Source organism: Sycon ciliatum, chromosome 2, assembly GCF_964019385.1.
Source record: "Sycon ciliatum chromosome 2, ocSycCili1.1, whole genome shotgun sequence".
In the NCBI taxonomy this organism is placed as follows: Eukaryota; Metazoa; Porifera; class Calcarea; order Leucosolenida; family Sycettidae; genus Sycon; species Sycon ciliatum.
Genome location: NC_088644.1, coordinates 13,276,226 through 13,292,957, shown reverse-complemented (window position 1 = coordinate 13,292,957; position 16,732 = coordinate 13,276,226). Strand labels below are relative to the sequence as shown.

The following is a 16,732-nucleotide window of genomic DNA, read 5'->3' as shown; positions in this document are numbered from 1 at the left end:
ACACTGGGAACGGGATCTGAGGCGGTTCGCATAGAATGGTAAAAAATAACTTCACAGACTGATAATCTGCGCATTCTATGATCCAAGAAACCAATTTTGCACAAGACCCCAAAGGCAGTGCAAACAACCAGTGCATGCCCGAGTCTCCCCTACTATAGCTAGAATATCGTCACAAGAACTGTTTAAGTGGCTCTGGGTGGCTGGAGTCAAAGTGACAGGAGGAGCACAAACCGGTCGTGCGAAACAGAATCAAGCATGACATAACCCGGAAAATCAATACTACTTGAAGTACAGTATAAGGCAAAGAACTGTCAACCCTGACACGTTACCAGCCGACAGACAGTTCAAAACCAAAAGGCCTGAACTCCGAAAGTCAGAGCAGTTCAGAGAACCATGCTAATAAACAAAGGATCCATCATTATTCCATCAGTGAGTTATGAAAGCAAACAATGCATGTGGCCAACTTGGCAGACAAGCAGTTGAGTTCTTCACAACGTTATACATGCTGTGAACAGCACACTCCACCAGGACTCCAATGTTTGTCAAGTCACTCACTTTCAAAGCTCGGACCGGGAGAACGAAAGAAAATCGAAAAATAAAATAAAACACTTCAGGGAGCAACTTAAATTCCAGCTGGCTATGGCAAGCATCTGGCCGCAAACAATTCCAATACTTTGATGGTGGGGAGAGAGTTATCCCATGTCCACTCTCGACATACTACTTAGTAGCCATGGCTAAAGAACAATGAGTGAAAGCTCTGATCAAAAAGTCAATCTTAAAACAACAGCAGCCAGTGTAGCCATGGAAGATGTAAACACAAAACTAGTCAATTTTTTCAGCTAATCTAGAGGGCTGTCTTTTCTCTGCAGAACCAATTGCATGCTTCGGAGCAGCAAAAATATACGCAGTATTCAAAGCGGGCTTGAAAACAAATCCTAAAAGCGCACCAATAGTGTGGATTACAAAATCAATACTTGTATGTGGGCTAGACAACAATGCTGCTGAGCAGCAGAAACTGCTGGCAGATTAGAACGCCCAGGACCTAGAAATAGACCCAAGCTGATAAACCAGAGACTAGCTACTCGTTCAGCAGTCAACAATGTTGGAACGCAGAGCCTGGGATGACTGTTACTGTAGTGGAATATACTAGTAATCAGAACACCAGAAAGATGGTAGGGTCTGGTTGCCTGAGCTCAGCACCAACAACCAGACGAACCTGCCACGCGGAGCATGTCGTCAACAGTGTCACTGGTCGATGGTCCGTGTTGCTTACAAGCAAAGACAAGTCAACACACACTGCACCCAGCAAGCTTACTAATGCCTGACGTGTGTTGCATCGATGTCTTCATGAATGGCATACCACCAACCAACGGCTTGATTCAGCAGAGGCAAAAGAAGCCGATCCACCCTCAGCAGCACACTTTCAGCGTTAGGATAAGCTTCTCTAAATTCTCAATTTCATCCTGACGAGAATAGAGAAAAGCCGACAAGAAAAGAGAGCACTTCAGAGACAAACATGCGCGACACATTCGGAAAACTTCATATATTCCATGAATGGTTTTAACCGTCTATGGTGCTTAGTCGTGGAAGATATTCGAGAGGCTGGGACAGAATAGTTACAGTAGAAATTCCGCTATCCGGACACCGTGCAAGGTGAAGCATTGAAAGCGTCTTCCTTTTCGTGGCAATCAGCTGAAAAAAGGGAGAACAAATCCGCAGTTCGCGTCAGTCTCGGCTAGAGGCCGAGTTTTCCGCATCCGTAGGAATGCCACCACCCTTCAAGGATCAAGGCAAAAGCAAGGCCTAAAATCAAAATTCTACCACTTGTAGTCATCGGGGTTCTGGTCCAAGCAAGCTGAGATGCTCCATTCGTTTTCACTGCTACAGTCCTACTTCAAGTAATCGAACCTCACGCAATTCCTCCGAAACTGGGTGAGTGTGCCCTACTAGATGGGAGTTTGAGTGGAACAATTTCACTGAAAGTGCCACATCGGGAGAAATAAAAGTGCAACAATGATCCCGGAAAAATGGTTGTTTCTTTCGACATTTGTATGGCAGTAGCCCCCCCCCCCCCCCCCCAAAGAGGACAGTTCAAAAGGATTGTGAATAGTGAATACCTACCTGATACTGGTCGTCTTCGAGCCTTTTTAGAGCGACTATCGTTGCCTCCATACTCGTGGCAAGGTGGCTGTGGTGTTCACAGGCCGCTTTGAGGCACGATCCATCCACATCGATGAGATAGGACACGGTTCTGGCGACATGTTCCAGGGATTGTGTGCGATTGGATGACAACAGCGCTAGCAGTTGATCCAGCACACCGGACTTCAGTACAAACTCTGCGAACAAGTGTGAATGGCACAATAAGCAGCCCCAGAGAAGCCCGCACACAGTTGGTCAGAACAGGCGTTTGCCAACCGCGGCAAAAAGCAATGTAAGAGCACAAGCATGGGACCATTCGAGCGACACAGCGGAGTGTTGAGCATAGATTTAATGGAGCACTTCAGTGAAGAGAAGGAGGTGCGTGTTGCACACAAGAAAACAAGTGAGAGACAGCAGTGCACTGTGAGTGGCCCAGAGCACCATCAAAAACACATACAACGCAGTGCAGAACTCTGCAGGAGAATAAGTGCGGAAGGATTGCACTCTACCCGTGACCAAGACACTTGGACACTCACCGCATTGAGTACGACACCAGTGATCTACTGACCGGTGGATGGAGTGTACTCTACCCGTGACCAAGACACTTCGACACTCACCGCATTCAGCACGATACCAGTGATCTACTGACCTGTGTTACTAGCGGAATGGGCAACCATGTTCGCCACGAGGAAAGCAGCTTTCGTCGTGATCTTCTCTACGCCACTCTTCAGGCACCGGCACAGCGCCGAGTAGCCGTCTTGCTCTACAAACGCTGCCTGTGCCGGGTGGTTGTCCTTCACCAAGCCTGAGCAGAGACCATACACAACGCAGAGGGGCAAGGCCACCAATAGCTGTGAATACAGGGATACACTGCTGGATTAGAGCAGGTACGGTATTTTACTGGTTATAAGACTACCCGTTACGACCTAAAAGCCAAACAAAAAAGGGGTACTAGTAGTTGACTTACAACTGGGGTTTAACCGCAATTGTACCGGGAAATTGAGGGTCCACTTACGACCGGTTCGACACAAGAACTGGAAAATGCGGTATAGCAAGTCGCAAGTACAGCGAAAACCATACATGTGTTGTGCCGGACAAGTTTCCCTTTCCGCTGACATGATATTCTACCACAAGGGGACAACCATTCCCTGGTCCCGGGTCTAAAGGAATACGTCATACATGTACATACAAGGATCAGAGGCAGTCCCCCCCCCCCCCCCACACACACACACTAAGAAACAAGCGTTTTTTCTAACCTGGGGAAGGTAAAATTGGACCGAAGTACATGACTACTAGAAATAGTAGAAAGCAATATACTCGGCATTCATATTTCCACATAGAGTTGAGTTAGTGTCAGTAGAGAGCAACACATTTTTCAGGGAATTCCCACAAGCCAAATCAAAGCAGTGCCTGTGACTTTCCTCAACTTGAGTAAAGCTTGACAGACGACTACAATGTATAGTAGAGATGACATCACCATTGGCCTACAGCACAGGGTCCCAGGCTGGGTGTCTTCGGAAATTTCTCTATCATCTCACTCAGACTAATGAACTGGACTGCAGAAGGTTTTACGGGTAAATATCGTCAGGTTCTTACAGTAACCAGACTTACACGAGGTTGCATAGAGAGCCTTCACTCGGACACCCACCACCTGGCTACAGTCAAGGTGGTGAATACACTTTGACAACACGTTACACTCCAAGCCATGCTGCTGACAGCGAGGATTGTTCTGGAAGAGGTTGCCAAGCAGCTCAAAGGCTGCTGTCTGCAAGGAACTGAGCAGCAACAGAAGACACACACGCACACATACGGAAGACACACACCAATGAGGATTACAGTCGACTCCACTTATAATGAAGTCGCATATAGCAAATTTCGTGATTAGCGAACCATTGTCCTTGTCCCTGTTTGAACCCATACAAAATAGCCCCCATATAGCGAACAGTTTTCGTTTATGACGAAACAAATCTTGTAGGGTCGCATGTAAACCAAGTGCACTCATACTGGCATGCGCCACTTGCCAGTCATGACTTGCTGCTCGTATAGTGTGAGTGCATTTCTGGTATAACGAACGTCGGCTATAAAGACCTAATTCTCCTGCACAATGGTGTTCGTTATATCAGGATTCGACTGTAGTTGCAGGGTCTGAGTTTCCTGCCCAACGGCGATCTACAGGCAAGCATGTGAAGACTCAGCACCCAGTGTGTTGAGCACTATTATAATTTATTACAACAGCAGTTGCTACCTTATAAGCAAGAGAAAGAAGTGCCAGTAATTACAGAGTGCACGGCAGTGTAACAGCTGACAACTTGTCAGAATGTCCAAGAAAGGATTCATCCTGCGGGTCAGCAAAAATCAAGACATGAAAAAGACACACTCCTATCAAATAACACGTGCTGATCAACTATCTACCTTGAAGAAAGAAATTAACCAAAGTAAAATAAAAGATGCACGATTTCTTGATTCATGGCTAAGGGTTCGTCCATAATTATCGAACTTTTTTCACAAAACGAAATAATTTCGTTATGGGGTGGGAGGGTGTTGACCAATTTCGTTTCAGAAAACATTGATACATGTACATGGCCGTTGGAGCAGTGACACACTTGCAACGTCGCTTGTACATGCATGTCTGTCAACATTTTTGTTACGTTCTTAGGCAACACATTTTTATTTCTATGTTTCTCGTCACCCGCGCGCATACGATTCAGGAGTCTGGAAGAAAAAAAGAAAAAAACTGTGCTGCACGGACTGTGCATGTGGGGACCAGCACACTCATGCACATGCACATAATGTGGCCTGGCCTGCGCGACACATGATGCAAGGACGGCATTTTTTATTGCTGCACATGCACATATTGTGACAGAACTCCTACCACAGACTAGTTGCTAACTATGGATGCTATTTTGCAGGTGCATTGGTGGATTTTAGTGTGAACAAAGGTCTAATAAACTTTTTTTTATTTTTTTCCACCTCTCGCATACGTTTTTAGATTTTCAGGTGACGAGAAACATAGAAATAAAAACGTGTGGCCTGAGGGGGAGGGAGGGATTGGATGTAAACCAAAATAATTTGTTTGGTGAAAAAAGTCTGATAAGTACGGACGGCCCCTATAAAAAGCAATGACGAAAGTATGAACCGAAACTCAACACACCTTTCCGTTGCGTCCGCAGCTTTCTCAATCACAGGAAAGCCTCCGAGGGGAATCATGTCTGTTCGTATCAGTGGAAGAATATATCCATAATGGTGAGGGGACACACACACACACACACACACACACACACACACACACACACACACACACACACACACACACACACACACACACACACACATAGAAATAAACAAAGTCAGGTCAATACGGTTGCACAGAGAAATCCATAGCAAGTATGGTGAGTGCATGCACAAGCATACATGAATAAAGTTAGTCCAAGGTACCGTGTCGGTGAAAGTCCACAAACAAGAACGTATTTACTTTCGAATTTAGGGGGCGTTCGTTTTTGATCTACAGGTTTATCCCTCAGACCAGTTTGGTAATGGACATCTTGAACGGCAAACCACTACCATATGTGCCAGCAGAGTTTCGGTGTGTGGTGTTTAATATGCTCTGTTCATTGTCACATCCTGGCATACGGACCGCCACCCAACCCATTATTGGATTCCACTATGTGGGCCCAACATGCAGCAGGGCACCTGACAATGAACTAAAACCTATATCGCTGGCCAGCTGTCAATTAAAAAAAATTACTTCACAGCAGTAGACGTAAAGAATACGGCAACTACCAATGACTTATGGAAGCCTCAAGGTGTTGTCAAAAAGGGAAGCATTTTACTCACAAACCTACACCTCTTACCATTGGCGTTATCAATGTTTTCACACATGTCACACAGTGCCTCAAGCGCCTCCGTGCCCCGTTCAACGAGCTCTTCATGGACCTGGTTGTCGAGGGACGATGGCTCACCGATGCTTGCCGTCACACGATCCACAATGGCTAGGTTTGTCTTCATCATGTCTGCTTCGGTCGGCGCGTTTTGCATCCCTGCCAAGGCACTGCGAAGAAACTCCCGGCGCTATAACAGAATCAAGCAGAACAATTTAGTTTCAAAGGCAAGTAGTATTGTGCACACTGCGATCTAAAACAGAGGGTAGTACCAGTGCACATGTGTGCTTAGCGGTATGTATGCTTGCACTGTACTGACGAGAGAGCCAACTCCGGACCCTCCCTGTGCGTGTGTGACGGTGCCCGCCGTCTGCTGTGCTGCTGCTACGTCACCTACAACAACTCTGGCCTGCTCAGTCATGTGTGACGGTGGCCAGTCGGTTACGTGGTGATGGCAGGCCCGAATGTCAGCCCGTACTACACACACACACACACATGGCAGGCCCGAATGGCAGCACATACACATACACACACACACACACACACACACAAGACCTGGCTAGCGCCGGACTCTACTGTTCGTTATGTCTTATGCATAGCTTCGGGAATTACACGTAATTTGTTTAGTCCTCCATTTCATTTCCATTTCAATCCAGATAAAAAATACTCTAGCACTGCAAGTTAATTGTTGAATTTCCATTTTCACTCTCACCCACCTCCTCAGACATCACCCCGGTAGCCGCCGTCTCTGTCCTGTTTTCGTCTTGCTGTGCTGGCTGCTGTTCGATAGACCAACGTAAAATACCTTGAAGGCGACTCATTTCAGCGTTTCCATCTCCTGACCCAGCCATTTTGCTTCTAGCTTTCAAACAACCTCCCTACTTTCGTCGAATACCACGCTACACAGTGATCAAGCAGATTCAGTACAGAAAACTAGTAATAATGGCTGTAAAGAAATTAAAATCCTCCACGCTGTGAACCAGAGAACAGTAGATTACGAAGATCTCGACCAACGTTTTCAACTTTTGTTACTTTTCATGCTGTGTGAAATTATTTGAAAACTGCAGAATGGAAAGAGCAAGAATGTTGTGGAAAGTAAAGAGCATGACTCCTTTTTTTACTGCACCGGCCGGTACCACTGTACCCGTACTCGTACAAAACACACCCGGGATTTCCCCCACATGACTCATCGCCGATATTTTGAATTCTTGGTCTGTACAATCTGCACCAGAGCAGAGCTTCTTTGAAGATGCCTTGATGGACTTTCACTTTGTTTGACACTCGCAAACATATTCTATTTCCTCTCTATTTGCTGCTGTTGATGCCTTGGTCAAGTTGGTGCAGTACTAGTGGATACAGAAACGTAAGTTAGTTCGATTATTCTACAACTTAAGAATATTAAATTTTTATTGAGCAAGCTATAAGCTTAGCTTGGTTGGAGTCAGAAACGGTGATCCCAAAGAAAACAGCTCAGTTACTCTCTAATTCTCCATACTGCAGTATGCACACAAATGCGAATTACCGTAATGGCAAAATTCCATTCGAATGGGGTTTGGATGTTGAACTCAAGCTAAGGATTTCCTTTGCTGAGCAGGATGGCACGCAAGCAACAAAACAAAAAAAACAAAAAAACGCTACTCTAACTGTTAAAATACTGTCTATGAGGCTTTTAGTCACTGCCTGCCATGGCACCCTACATTTTACCCAAATTAAACAAGTCGCTAAAATTGCGACTGTGCAAGGCATTTGTCTTAGCAGTCCTGGGCTGCAGCAACTAGACTATAGGGACTCACTGACACTGCCATGCCGTGACAGAGTTGATGCCTTCCACGGATAGCAACTGCGTAAAATCATCGGCATATGGTATCCAGCTAAGATCAAGAACACTACCCTGTACAAGAGGACAAACTCAACACCATAAGACATGTTATTATAACGGGTCGCAACTTTAACGCTTGTCCAAAATGTATAGGTTAACGAGAAGATACGTTAACGATCTTGCAATCTTCAGGCATATACGGAGACTCCCTCGATTTAGGCTAAGGGGCCGTCCGTAAATACATGTATTTACTTAGAGACGTCTAAGAGGCGTTTCTTTCTTGACCCACCCACCCACCCCCAGAAACGCCCCCCAAAAATGCAGATAATGCCACTACTAAACACCATACTATGCACACATATTATAGTCCAGTCGACTGCACACATATTATAGTCCAGTCGACTGCACACATATTATAGTCCAGTCGACTGCACACATATTATAGTCCAGTCGACTGCACACATGTTATAGTCCAGTCGACTGCACACATATTATAGTCCAGTCGACTGCACACATATTATAGTCCAGTCGACTGCACACATATTATAGTCCAGTCGACTGCACACATATTATAGTCCAGTCGACTGCACACATATTATAGTCCAGTCGACTGCACTTATACCGAACTTGCCTATAGCGAATTTCGTGATAGCGAACCCTTGTCGTTTGCGGTTCAGAGTTGAACCTGAAACCAAGACCAAGGATCCTGTTTCATACCTACATGACTTGTACATTATTTAGAGCAAGAGTATAACCCTCTTGGTACTACATGTACATATACTGTCCCCGGGGAAAATTGCGGAAAAAATCGCAAAAACGCGGGAAAAAACGCGGCATAATAATTAATTTCACGGTTTGCGTGAGACTCGGCTGAAAGCCGAGTTTTCAGCATCCGCCGTGGGAACGCCACCACCCTCTAGGATAAAAAAAACGCGGCATAATATGGCATATTTTGCGGTGAATTTGCGGTAAATATGCGGTGAATATTATTGATATCATCTCGCGGCGGCAAGTTTGCAGTTGATATGAGGCAATTTTCAGTGAGTATGTAGTGAAATCAATCAGTTACAAGTCTCTGGTGTAAGCGCTCGTCATATTTGAGTACAAAGCCGCCACCGGATGAGACGTTGCTGACCGAACAGTGCACTGTGTGTACGTGTAGTGCAACAGAAAAGTTCAAAAATCGCGGAAAACGCGGTCTTTTAAAAATCGCAAAACGCGGAAAAAACGCGCCCGCGGAATCGCAATTTTCCCCGGGGACAGCATATAGCTGTAGCAGTGCTACATCATGTATATGACACCATGTACACGTGTAGTATGGTATGCATGCACTCCGAAATATATATTTTTAGAAACGCCTTGCAGGCGAACCCACCCACCAGAAACGCCTCTTAGACGTCTCTAAGTAAATACATGTACAGTAGGTATCGGCAAGAGTATATATTATACTCTTGGTATCGGTTATAGCGTGGGTGTTTGAAAAACGATGTTCTATTCTTATTTCCGATATCTCTTACACACGATAAATATAGCGTGACGTATCATATGCATGTGCGCATAGCCAGGAAGATCATCATACATGCAACGTAGTGCTGCTGTGTATGCGGTTGCTCATACCTCCAAAGTAGTCCCATACTGGGCGGGCCATAGGTTCACCATGTGGCTGAGCAACATGAGTTACATGACCACAACAGATGCACTTGCAGCATTATGATGCATTTCGAGTCGGTTCAGAACTGTATCGGGCAGATGTTATTACTACAGGCGATACACTTTGGACTAATCTGGCATGTTTTGCTACACAAAGTCCATTCTTAGGACCGATATAGTTCTATTACTTGTCCCCACAGAATTACGCGGACAAAATCTTAAAATTATGCGCATAATTATGCGGGCGAATTTGCCAGGCAGGCACAGTGGGTTGGTCAAAGATCATGATTGAGATACGAGAGGTACCTGGTTCAAGTCCTGCCTGGGAGCGGTTTTTCCAGCCATGCTGCTACCCACAGTCAACTGGGAACTTGTGGCCAGGCACAAGGGGTACATGGATGCAGCTAATGGGGTCGCTTTCGGCACTTGTGCCAGTGGTTGTGAGACTTACCCACTCACCCCCACCGTTAGGCGCTGCATCTGCCGCTAGGGTTTATCGGGTGTTAGCGGCCGTCGTGAGTTCCCTTCGGGAACGGATACGATAATTTACTCTTTTTTTTTTATGCGGGCGAAAACAGCCCATTATGCGGCAAATATGCGGGATTGTGCGGCAAATATGCGGTATATTGCGGTCATTATGCACGAGTTATCTGTCATTTGTACAACTTTAGCGTGCAGTTTCATGCAAGTACTTGAAGTATACAACTTTGTCGTACAAACTCATGGACCGGTACGACTTTGTAGTACATTTTCAACATCATGTACTATTTTCTTGTACATTCCCGTGAATAACGCGGGTTTTATGCAAAATCTCTCGAAAACGCGGATGAAAGCCAATAACGCGGAAAATTGCGCGTCCGCGGAATCGCAGTATCCTGTGGGGACAGTATTACACGATAACATTGCTTGTAAGAATAAATATACACATGAAACCCATGTTATGATTATGAAAATATGAGAGTTCATTCTTGTAGGCAGTATATTCTTTTACACGACCACACTATAACCAATACGCACTGTATTTACGGACCTGTGGAGAATCCATAGATAATAATATTCGCGGGATCCGCGTTAGCATCACTTGAATGTTCAGAAACACACAAGCTATAGCCTTCGCTTCCGCAGGCCACCACTATGCCTTTACACCTTAATGGCGAATGCAGACCTCACAAGTGAGTCAGGGGAGAGGAGGTGAGTCTCTCAACCAATCGGGCGTGTAACGGCCCATAACCCTGTAAACTGCATCCTTGTTATCCTCACTCGAGCTGTGAGTACCCAGTTGACCGTGGGTTTCGGCGCAGTTCAACACGCGTAAAAAGTCTTTTTACACGCTCCTTGCTGCCAGCGCGGGTCTCGAACTCGGGACCTCATGATTCGCAGGCAGGCCTGAAAACCAATCGGCCATATGCGTTGGTCTAGAGTTGGCATAGATACAAATACAAAATCCACACCTAACACATATGAGGCTTAAAAGCCTGCTGGCGTCTGTTTGGGCACGTGCTGCGGCTGGACCAGAATACACCAGCGAACCTGTCAATGTGCTCCTACTTCAAGCCATCTGCTGAGTCTACCTGGAGGAGCAGGGGCCCGCACAACTCGGCCGGTCGTGCTCAGACACGATCTCCAGCTAGTTGGAAGGACAATTTCAAAGTGTTGGTCCAGGAACTGGCGGGCACACCTCACCTGCCATTTCGCTGAATAGCTAAAGTGTGGAGCCAGTATCAGAGAGGGTATTAGCGAAAAGCGAGCCAACATGTGTGTGAAAGACTCAGCAGCGGCCATAGTTCCCAGTAAAGTACATCTGTACAGCATACACACAAGCTCACACATGCATGTACAGCACATGCAGTGCTGCCAAACCGTCCGATTTTTCGGACAGTGTCCGATTTTTGAAGGCTCTTCCGAAAAAGGAAACGTCCGAAAAGTAGCCAAAAATGTCAGGGTTCAATACTTTCCTATTCAGAAGTCCTGTATTTTCACTTTTCAGGGCAACTGAAGGCACAAATCAGTCTGTCATGTGCTTCTAAAAAGGCTAGCGCTTTGAAGAAGTGGAAATGCAAAGTACGAGGGCATGTACACTGTACAGTGTGTGACCACACTCATGCATTACCAGAATTCAGGCATGGCAACAAATTACTTCGGTGTGCAAGATCGGTTACCATGGCAACGAAGCGACTTTCCATGGTATTTTGGGCGGTATTTGAATTCTCCGGAAAAAATTGCTGAGGAGAAAAATTCGCACCATGTGGCCAGCCTAGCTTGGCGATGAAGGGTGTCCGATTTTGGGCGAAAAATATTTGGCAGCACTGTACATGTATGCGGATTGCGGGGGGGGGGGGGGGTAGATCACATGTGGCACTTCAAAAGGAATTGGATTGTTCGTTCAGGAAGGGGAGGGTTCAGTAGCCGAGAAAGCACTGTGCTGCAGTGTAGGGGGTTATGTACTCTTGGCACTATACTGCAGTGAATGGTAACGTTATTTTAACTTATTTTCTTTCGTGCTTTGTCCTCACTCTTCAGGTTGAACTGGCAGAGCTGCATGACTTTGTCCATCTAGGAAAAAGCCATGACAGCAGCTGCAGAGGCCTGTCACCGTACCCTTGTAGTGTTTGATTTCGATCAGTCGCTGCTTGAGGATGATACAGATCGCTGGTCAATGAAACTTGGCGGTGACGAGGCAGCTGCTTTGCGGGCCTCACGTGGACGAGATGATTGCTGGACAGGTGGGTAGTCGTATGACAAGACCCCTTATTGTGATCTGTGTGTGTGTGTGTCTGTGCATGTGTGTGTGTGTGTGTGTGTGTGTGTGTGTGTGTGTGTGTGCATGTGTGTGTGTGTGTGTGTGTGTGTGTGTGTGTGTGTGTGTGCATGTGTGTGTGTGTGTGTGTGTGTGTGTGTGTGTGTGTGTGTGTGTGTGTGCATGTGTGCATGTGTGTGTGTGTGTGTGTGTGTGTGTGTGTGTGTGTGTGTGTGTGTGCATGTGTGTGTGTGTGTGTGTGTGTGTGTGTGTGTGTGTGTGTGTGTGTGTGTGTGTGTGTGTGTGTGTGTGTGTGTTGCTGGTACTGAAGCTTCGTGCAGATCAGGATACTTTATGTGTGTGGAACACACACTGTGCTAACAAAAACAGTGCTCCTGACTACCACCATCATCGGTTGGCAGAGCCCCGGCCTTGACGACCATTTGCATAGTCAGGAGCACTGTTTTTTTCTCTCAGCACAGTGCGTCCTGCGCCTTGTAATGATTATGTGCTGTCAAACAAAATAACCATGTTATCTATCAACTAGGCTTGGCTTACATATACAACACTGTGTGGCACGGTTGTTCTGCCACTGCAGATCTGATGGGTGAGATATTCGCGGTGATTCATAGCAAAGGTGTTGGAAGGGAGCAGTTTGAAGCGCACATGCAAGGCATGGTTATTCACACCGACATGCTGGCTGCATGTAAACTGATGGAAGGCCGAACCGATGTTGACTGTTTCATTCTGTCCGACTCCAACTCAGTGTTCATCGATGTCCTTCTCGAGCGCTACGTCTTGAAAAATCTGTTCAAGCGTGTCGTCACCAATCCAGCTCACTTTGATGAAAATGGTTGCTTGCGCATTCAGCACTGCCATTCGCATTCCTGCGCCACCTGTGTGCTGAATCTCTGTAAAGCAGAGTTCATGAGTGAATTCATAGCCACCACGCCATACGCACGGAAGGTTTACATTGGCGATGGCGGCGGCGATCTTCATGCAGCGTTGCAGCTCTCGCCAGGTGACACTCTCCTGGCACGGCGAGGCTATCCTCTCATGAAGAAGCTGGCAACTCCGGCGGGGCAGGACTTCAAAGCCAATCTTGTGCCTTGGGACAGTGGAACGGATGTTCTGAGCTGGTTCCAGAAACACTTATCAAGCTAGTCACTGTGCAGCTAGTGAGACTATCTATCATAACTAGAGTACACTCCTCACAGTCTACAGTCATCCGTAGTAGCTGTCCGTCTAGCCATTACACATAGTATTACATTATACCCTTTAATACCCTGTCATAGTATGCTGTGCATATTTTCAGGTTCACATTTTAGAAGCTGTTATTGTTATTTATTTAGTAGTAATACATGTACACGTAGATAATGTACTTGAAGTCCAGGGTGGTTGGTGTCTGCTGGTCGGCATTGTCTTCTTGTAGAACTGAACTCGTACATACAATGATACAATACAATTGAATGTATCATAGCCTTGTATACATGTACTGTCACATGGTGATGTACACTGTAGAGTATAATGTTATCTCTTATTTATTCTGGCACATGCACACTTAATTTTCAACACCAATGCCTCTACGCACACTTCCGTGTGTTTCCCCTTGCATGCAAAGAGTGCATGGGATCACAAGAGAAACTGCAAACATGTGAAGTCAATCGGAATGATTCTTTCTCAAGCCATGTTTGTTGATGCCAACAGCGAGTACAGTGCAGATTATAATACGTGTACATGCATAAGTAGTGCTCTTGCTAAAATGAACACAGATCTACTAAAGTGCCTCGAAAACGCACGCTTCGCAGCAAAATACAAGAGTATAGAATTCTAATGAAATAATAAAAAAACACAGACTTAGCATAATATATGGATACAATTGTAACATTCTAGACATGTGAAGAGAGTTAGTGTCATGACTCAAGCTATGATGGTACACGCAGATTTATATGTTCATGAAGATCAACAAGTGTTTCGTGAATGGCCTAGGTTTTATGAGATTGAATGTGCTTGTACCAGCAGAAGATGATATCTCTGGCAGCAGAAGTGGCAGCAAAGTGCTGCGGGCGGTCATCACGGTGTTGCCAGTAAGTGCATGAATGTGTATGCCTACACACAAACAATGGCGTTATGTACACGTATCTTGTGATTGTGAATGGCCTAAGTTTTATGGGAATGATTGCTTGCTAGTTTCAAAGATGATATAGTCCGGGATGGCTGTTTCAGCAGAGTGCAAATTGTCACCAGAAGAAGAAGAAAAAGCTATTCAACCACAGCAATGTTCGTGTGCAGCAATGGCATGCTACTCAGTTGGTTTCTCAGTGTTGGCTGCTACAAACGACTCGAACACCTCCTTCTCCTGTGCCGTGACAAGCTCAAGTTGAGACACCAGCTGGTCGAAAACCCCTTCCATCTTCCCCAGGTCTTCCTGTTGCTTTTCTTCCAGATCAGCAATTTCCGATTCGACCTAACCGTTGAAACACACGTACACGTCACAAAGAGCTCACTTACCAAATTCCCATTATTGTGTTAGAACACTGTACATGCCTAGCATAGGGCTAACCTTAAATGAGTGCACATGCTTTCAATCTGGCACCAGGCCTGCACAGCACCTGCAGGATAGAACTAAAACTACATGTAGTTTACAGTTGCCCACACTGATTTCAGGTCTCCCTCTCACACTGATTTCAGGCATAACACCTGTGGTGGAGCTCTCGGTCCTCATTTGTGCTTGTCTAAACAAATGCGTGTGCGTGTCTCCCTCTCGCGCGCGCTCGCACACACACACACACACACACACACATACTCTCTCTCTCTCTCTCTCTCTCTCTCTCTCTCTGACTCCGCTCAGAGTTAGACTAGGTTTTTAGGTTTAATTACACACACACACACACACACACACACACACACACACACACACGCGCGCGCACACACATACACGCAGGAGCGCTGAAGGGCTACAGTTACAGTGCTATCATCAACACTCACCTCTTGACAGGCGTCTAGATATTTGTGACTCTCGCACACCTGATGCTCGACGTCCGCCATGATCTGCTGCTCCTGCTCCTGGTGTTGCTGTATGCGCTGACGCACACTCTCACATTGCATTCGCACATGCTGCTGCTGGCGCGTAAACCGCTCCATCTCTTGCTCCTGCTCTTCTTTCAGGCTCTGCATCTGCAGCGTCAAGCGCTTTAGATGCAGCCGCAGGTCGTCCATGTCCGTCTTCATGTTGGTGTTGTGTCGCTCCATTCCCACCATGCCCTGCTGTTGCTCGCTCAGCTTGGTGACTTGCTCACGCTGCACCGACACCTCGGCCACCAGCTTCTGCAGCTCGCCGCGGTGGTGCAGGCAGTTCTGACGACGCTCGCCCTGCGCCGCCGCCTGCCTTCGCAGCTCGGCCACTTCCTGGCCTAGCTCTGCAATCTGCGCCTTGCGACGGTCCGGCGAGACGACGATGTGTGCTCTCTGGTCCTCGCTGGCCTGCTTGCTCTTGGCGTTATCCACCCGCTGACCTTCAAGCTTCACCTGCTGAGCGGCGCTGCTTTCCTTCAGTTTAAGCAAGTTGGCACGCAGCTCACTCTGGTGCAGGTTCAAATGCTCCAGGTCTGCCTGCAGTTGTGCAGCGATATCTGTCAGGCGAAACATCTCCGGTTCGTCACTTCGCCGCTCCTCTTCCAGCGCGGCGAGCTGGTCCTGAAGACGACGCAGACGCTCTTCTTTGGCAGAACTCTCTTTGCGGAGCACTGTCAGCTTCTTCTCGATGTCATGCAGCTTCTCGTCGTTTTGCATGCAATGGCGCAAGTAGTTGATCAGGCAGTTCATTATGATGCGTGTGCGCTTGCGTTCGGGCATGATTAGATCTCCCATATCTACGGGAAACGGCACCAGAGCATATTTACAACACAATTTTAAGCATTTGAGCAGCCGTAGCCTCAACGTGTGTTCCTCGTATAGGTGCGGGTGATCCAGGATCTGTGCGGCGGCAAAAGGCAGGCTCTTGGGTATAGGCACGTCCAGGATACGTTCCGAAATCTCGCTCAGTATGGGTATAAACACTTGGCTGGTTGGCTCTTTCAAGTCATTCACAGTGAACTGGCAGTTCTCTTTGTCTCCCATCAGGGCTCGCACAGTGAGCAGGATGTCATCCGTGGTAAGTTTGCACGTCGTCATCTTCAAAAAGCGTACAGTTCTATTTACTTCACGGCGAGGCTAATCCCACCAGCAGGCTACACAGTTCTATTCCAACAAAAACGAATAATTGTAAACATTGCTCGGAAGAGAAGGTGAAGAGTACATACACGTACACGATGTCTTTCTTCTTTTCAAAAGTGTCACCTTCTTTCGCTTCAAAGGATCCCGCGGGCAGCGGCTGTTCTCATGGAAACAACAGACAGAGCTCGACACTCAGAGTACTACATTTTGTCTAAAAAAGTACTTCTTCGACGTCACGACACCTGTCATGCATGCTTGGGGTTTGCATGGTTTGTGAAAGGGCACCCAGACTGC

The 16,732-nt window shown here is 46.7% G+C and overlaps 3 protein-coding genes across 3 annotated transcripts; 1 reads left to right on the top strand and 2 right to left on the bottom strand.

Annotated features, from left to right (window-relative positions):
* Positions 1-392: 392 nt before the first annotated feature.
* LOC135808808 (hsp70-binding protein 1-like) lies at positions 393-7,083 on the bottom strand. Its single transcript, XM_065322033.1, has 7 exons — positions 6,734-7,083; positions 5,991-6,207; positions 5,291-5,348; positions 3,751-3,914; positions 2,789-2,944; positions 2,122-2,336; positions 393-1,463 (listed from the first exon to the last, which is right to left on the bottom strand). The coding sequence occupies exons 1-7, from the start codon at positions 6,866-6,868 to the stop codon at positions 1,410-1,412; spliced, it is 999 nt and encodes a 332-aa protein (XP_065178105.1). The 5' UTR covers positions 6,869-7,083; the 3' UTR covers positions 393-1,409.
* A 178-nt stretch (positions 7,084-7,261) lies between these two features.
* On the top strand, positions 7,262-13,907 carry LOC135808806 (pyridoxal phosphate phosphatase PHOSPHO2-like). The gene is made up of 3 exons (XM_065322032.1): positions 7,262-7,380; positions 12,007-12,209; positions 12,822-13,907. Exons 2-3 carry the CDS (start codon positions 12,053-12,055, stop codon positions 13,385-13,387), a joined length of 723 nt encoding a protein of 240 aa, XP_065178104.1. The 5' UTR covers positions 7,262-7,380; positions 12,007-12,052; the 3' UTR covers positions 13,388-13,907.
* LOC135808805 (golgin subfamily A member 6-like protein 26) lies at positions 13,879-16,515 on the bottom strand. The gene is made up of 2 exons (XM_065322031.1): positions 15,212-16,515; positions 13,879-14,690 (listed from the first exon to the last, which is right to left on the bottom strand). Exons 1-2 carry the CDS (start codon positions 16,394-16,396, stop codon positions 14,526-14,528), a joined length of 1,350 nt encoding a protein of 449 aa, XP_065178103.1. The 5' UTR covers positions 16,397-16,515; the 3' UTR covers positions 13,879-14,525.
* Between the last annotated feature and the right edge of the window lie 217 nt (positions 16,516-16,732).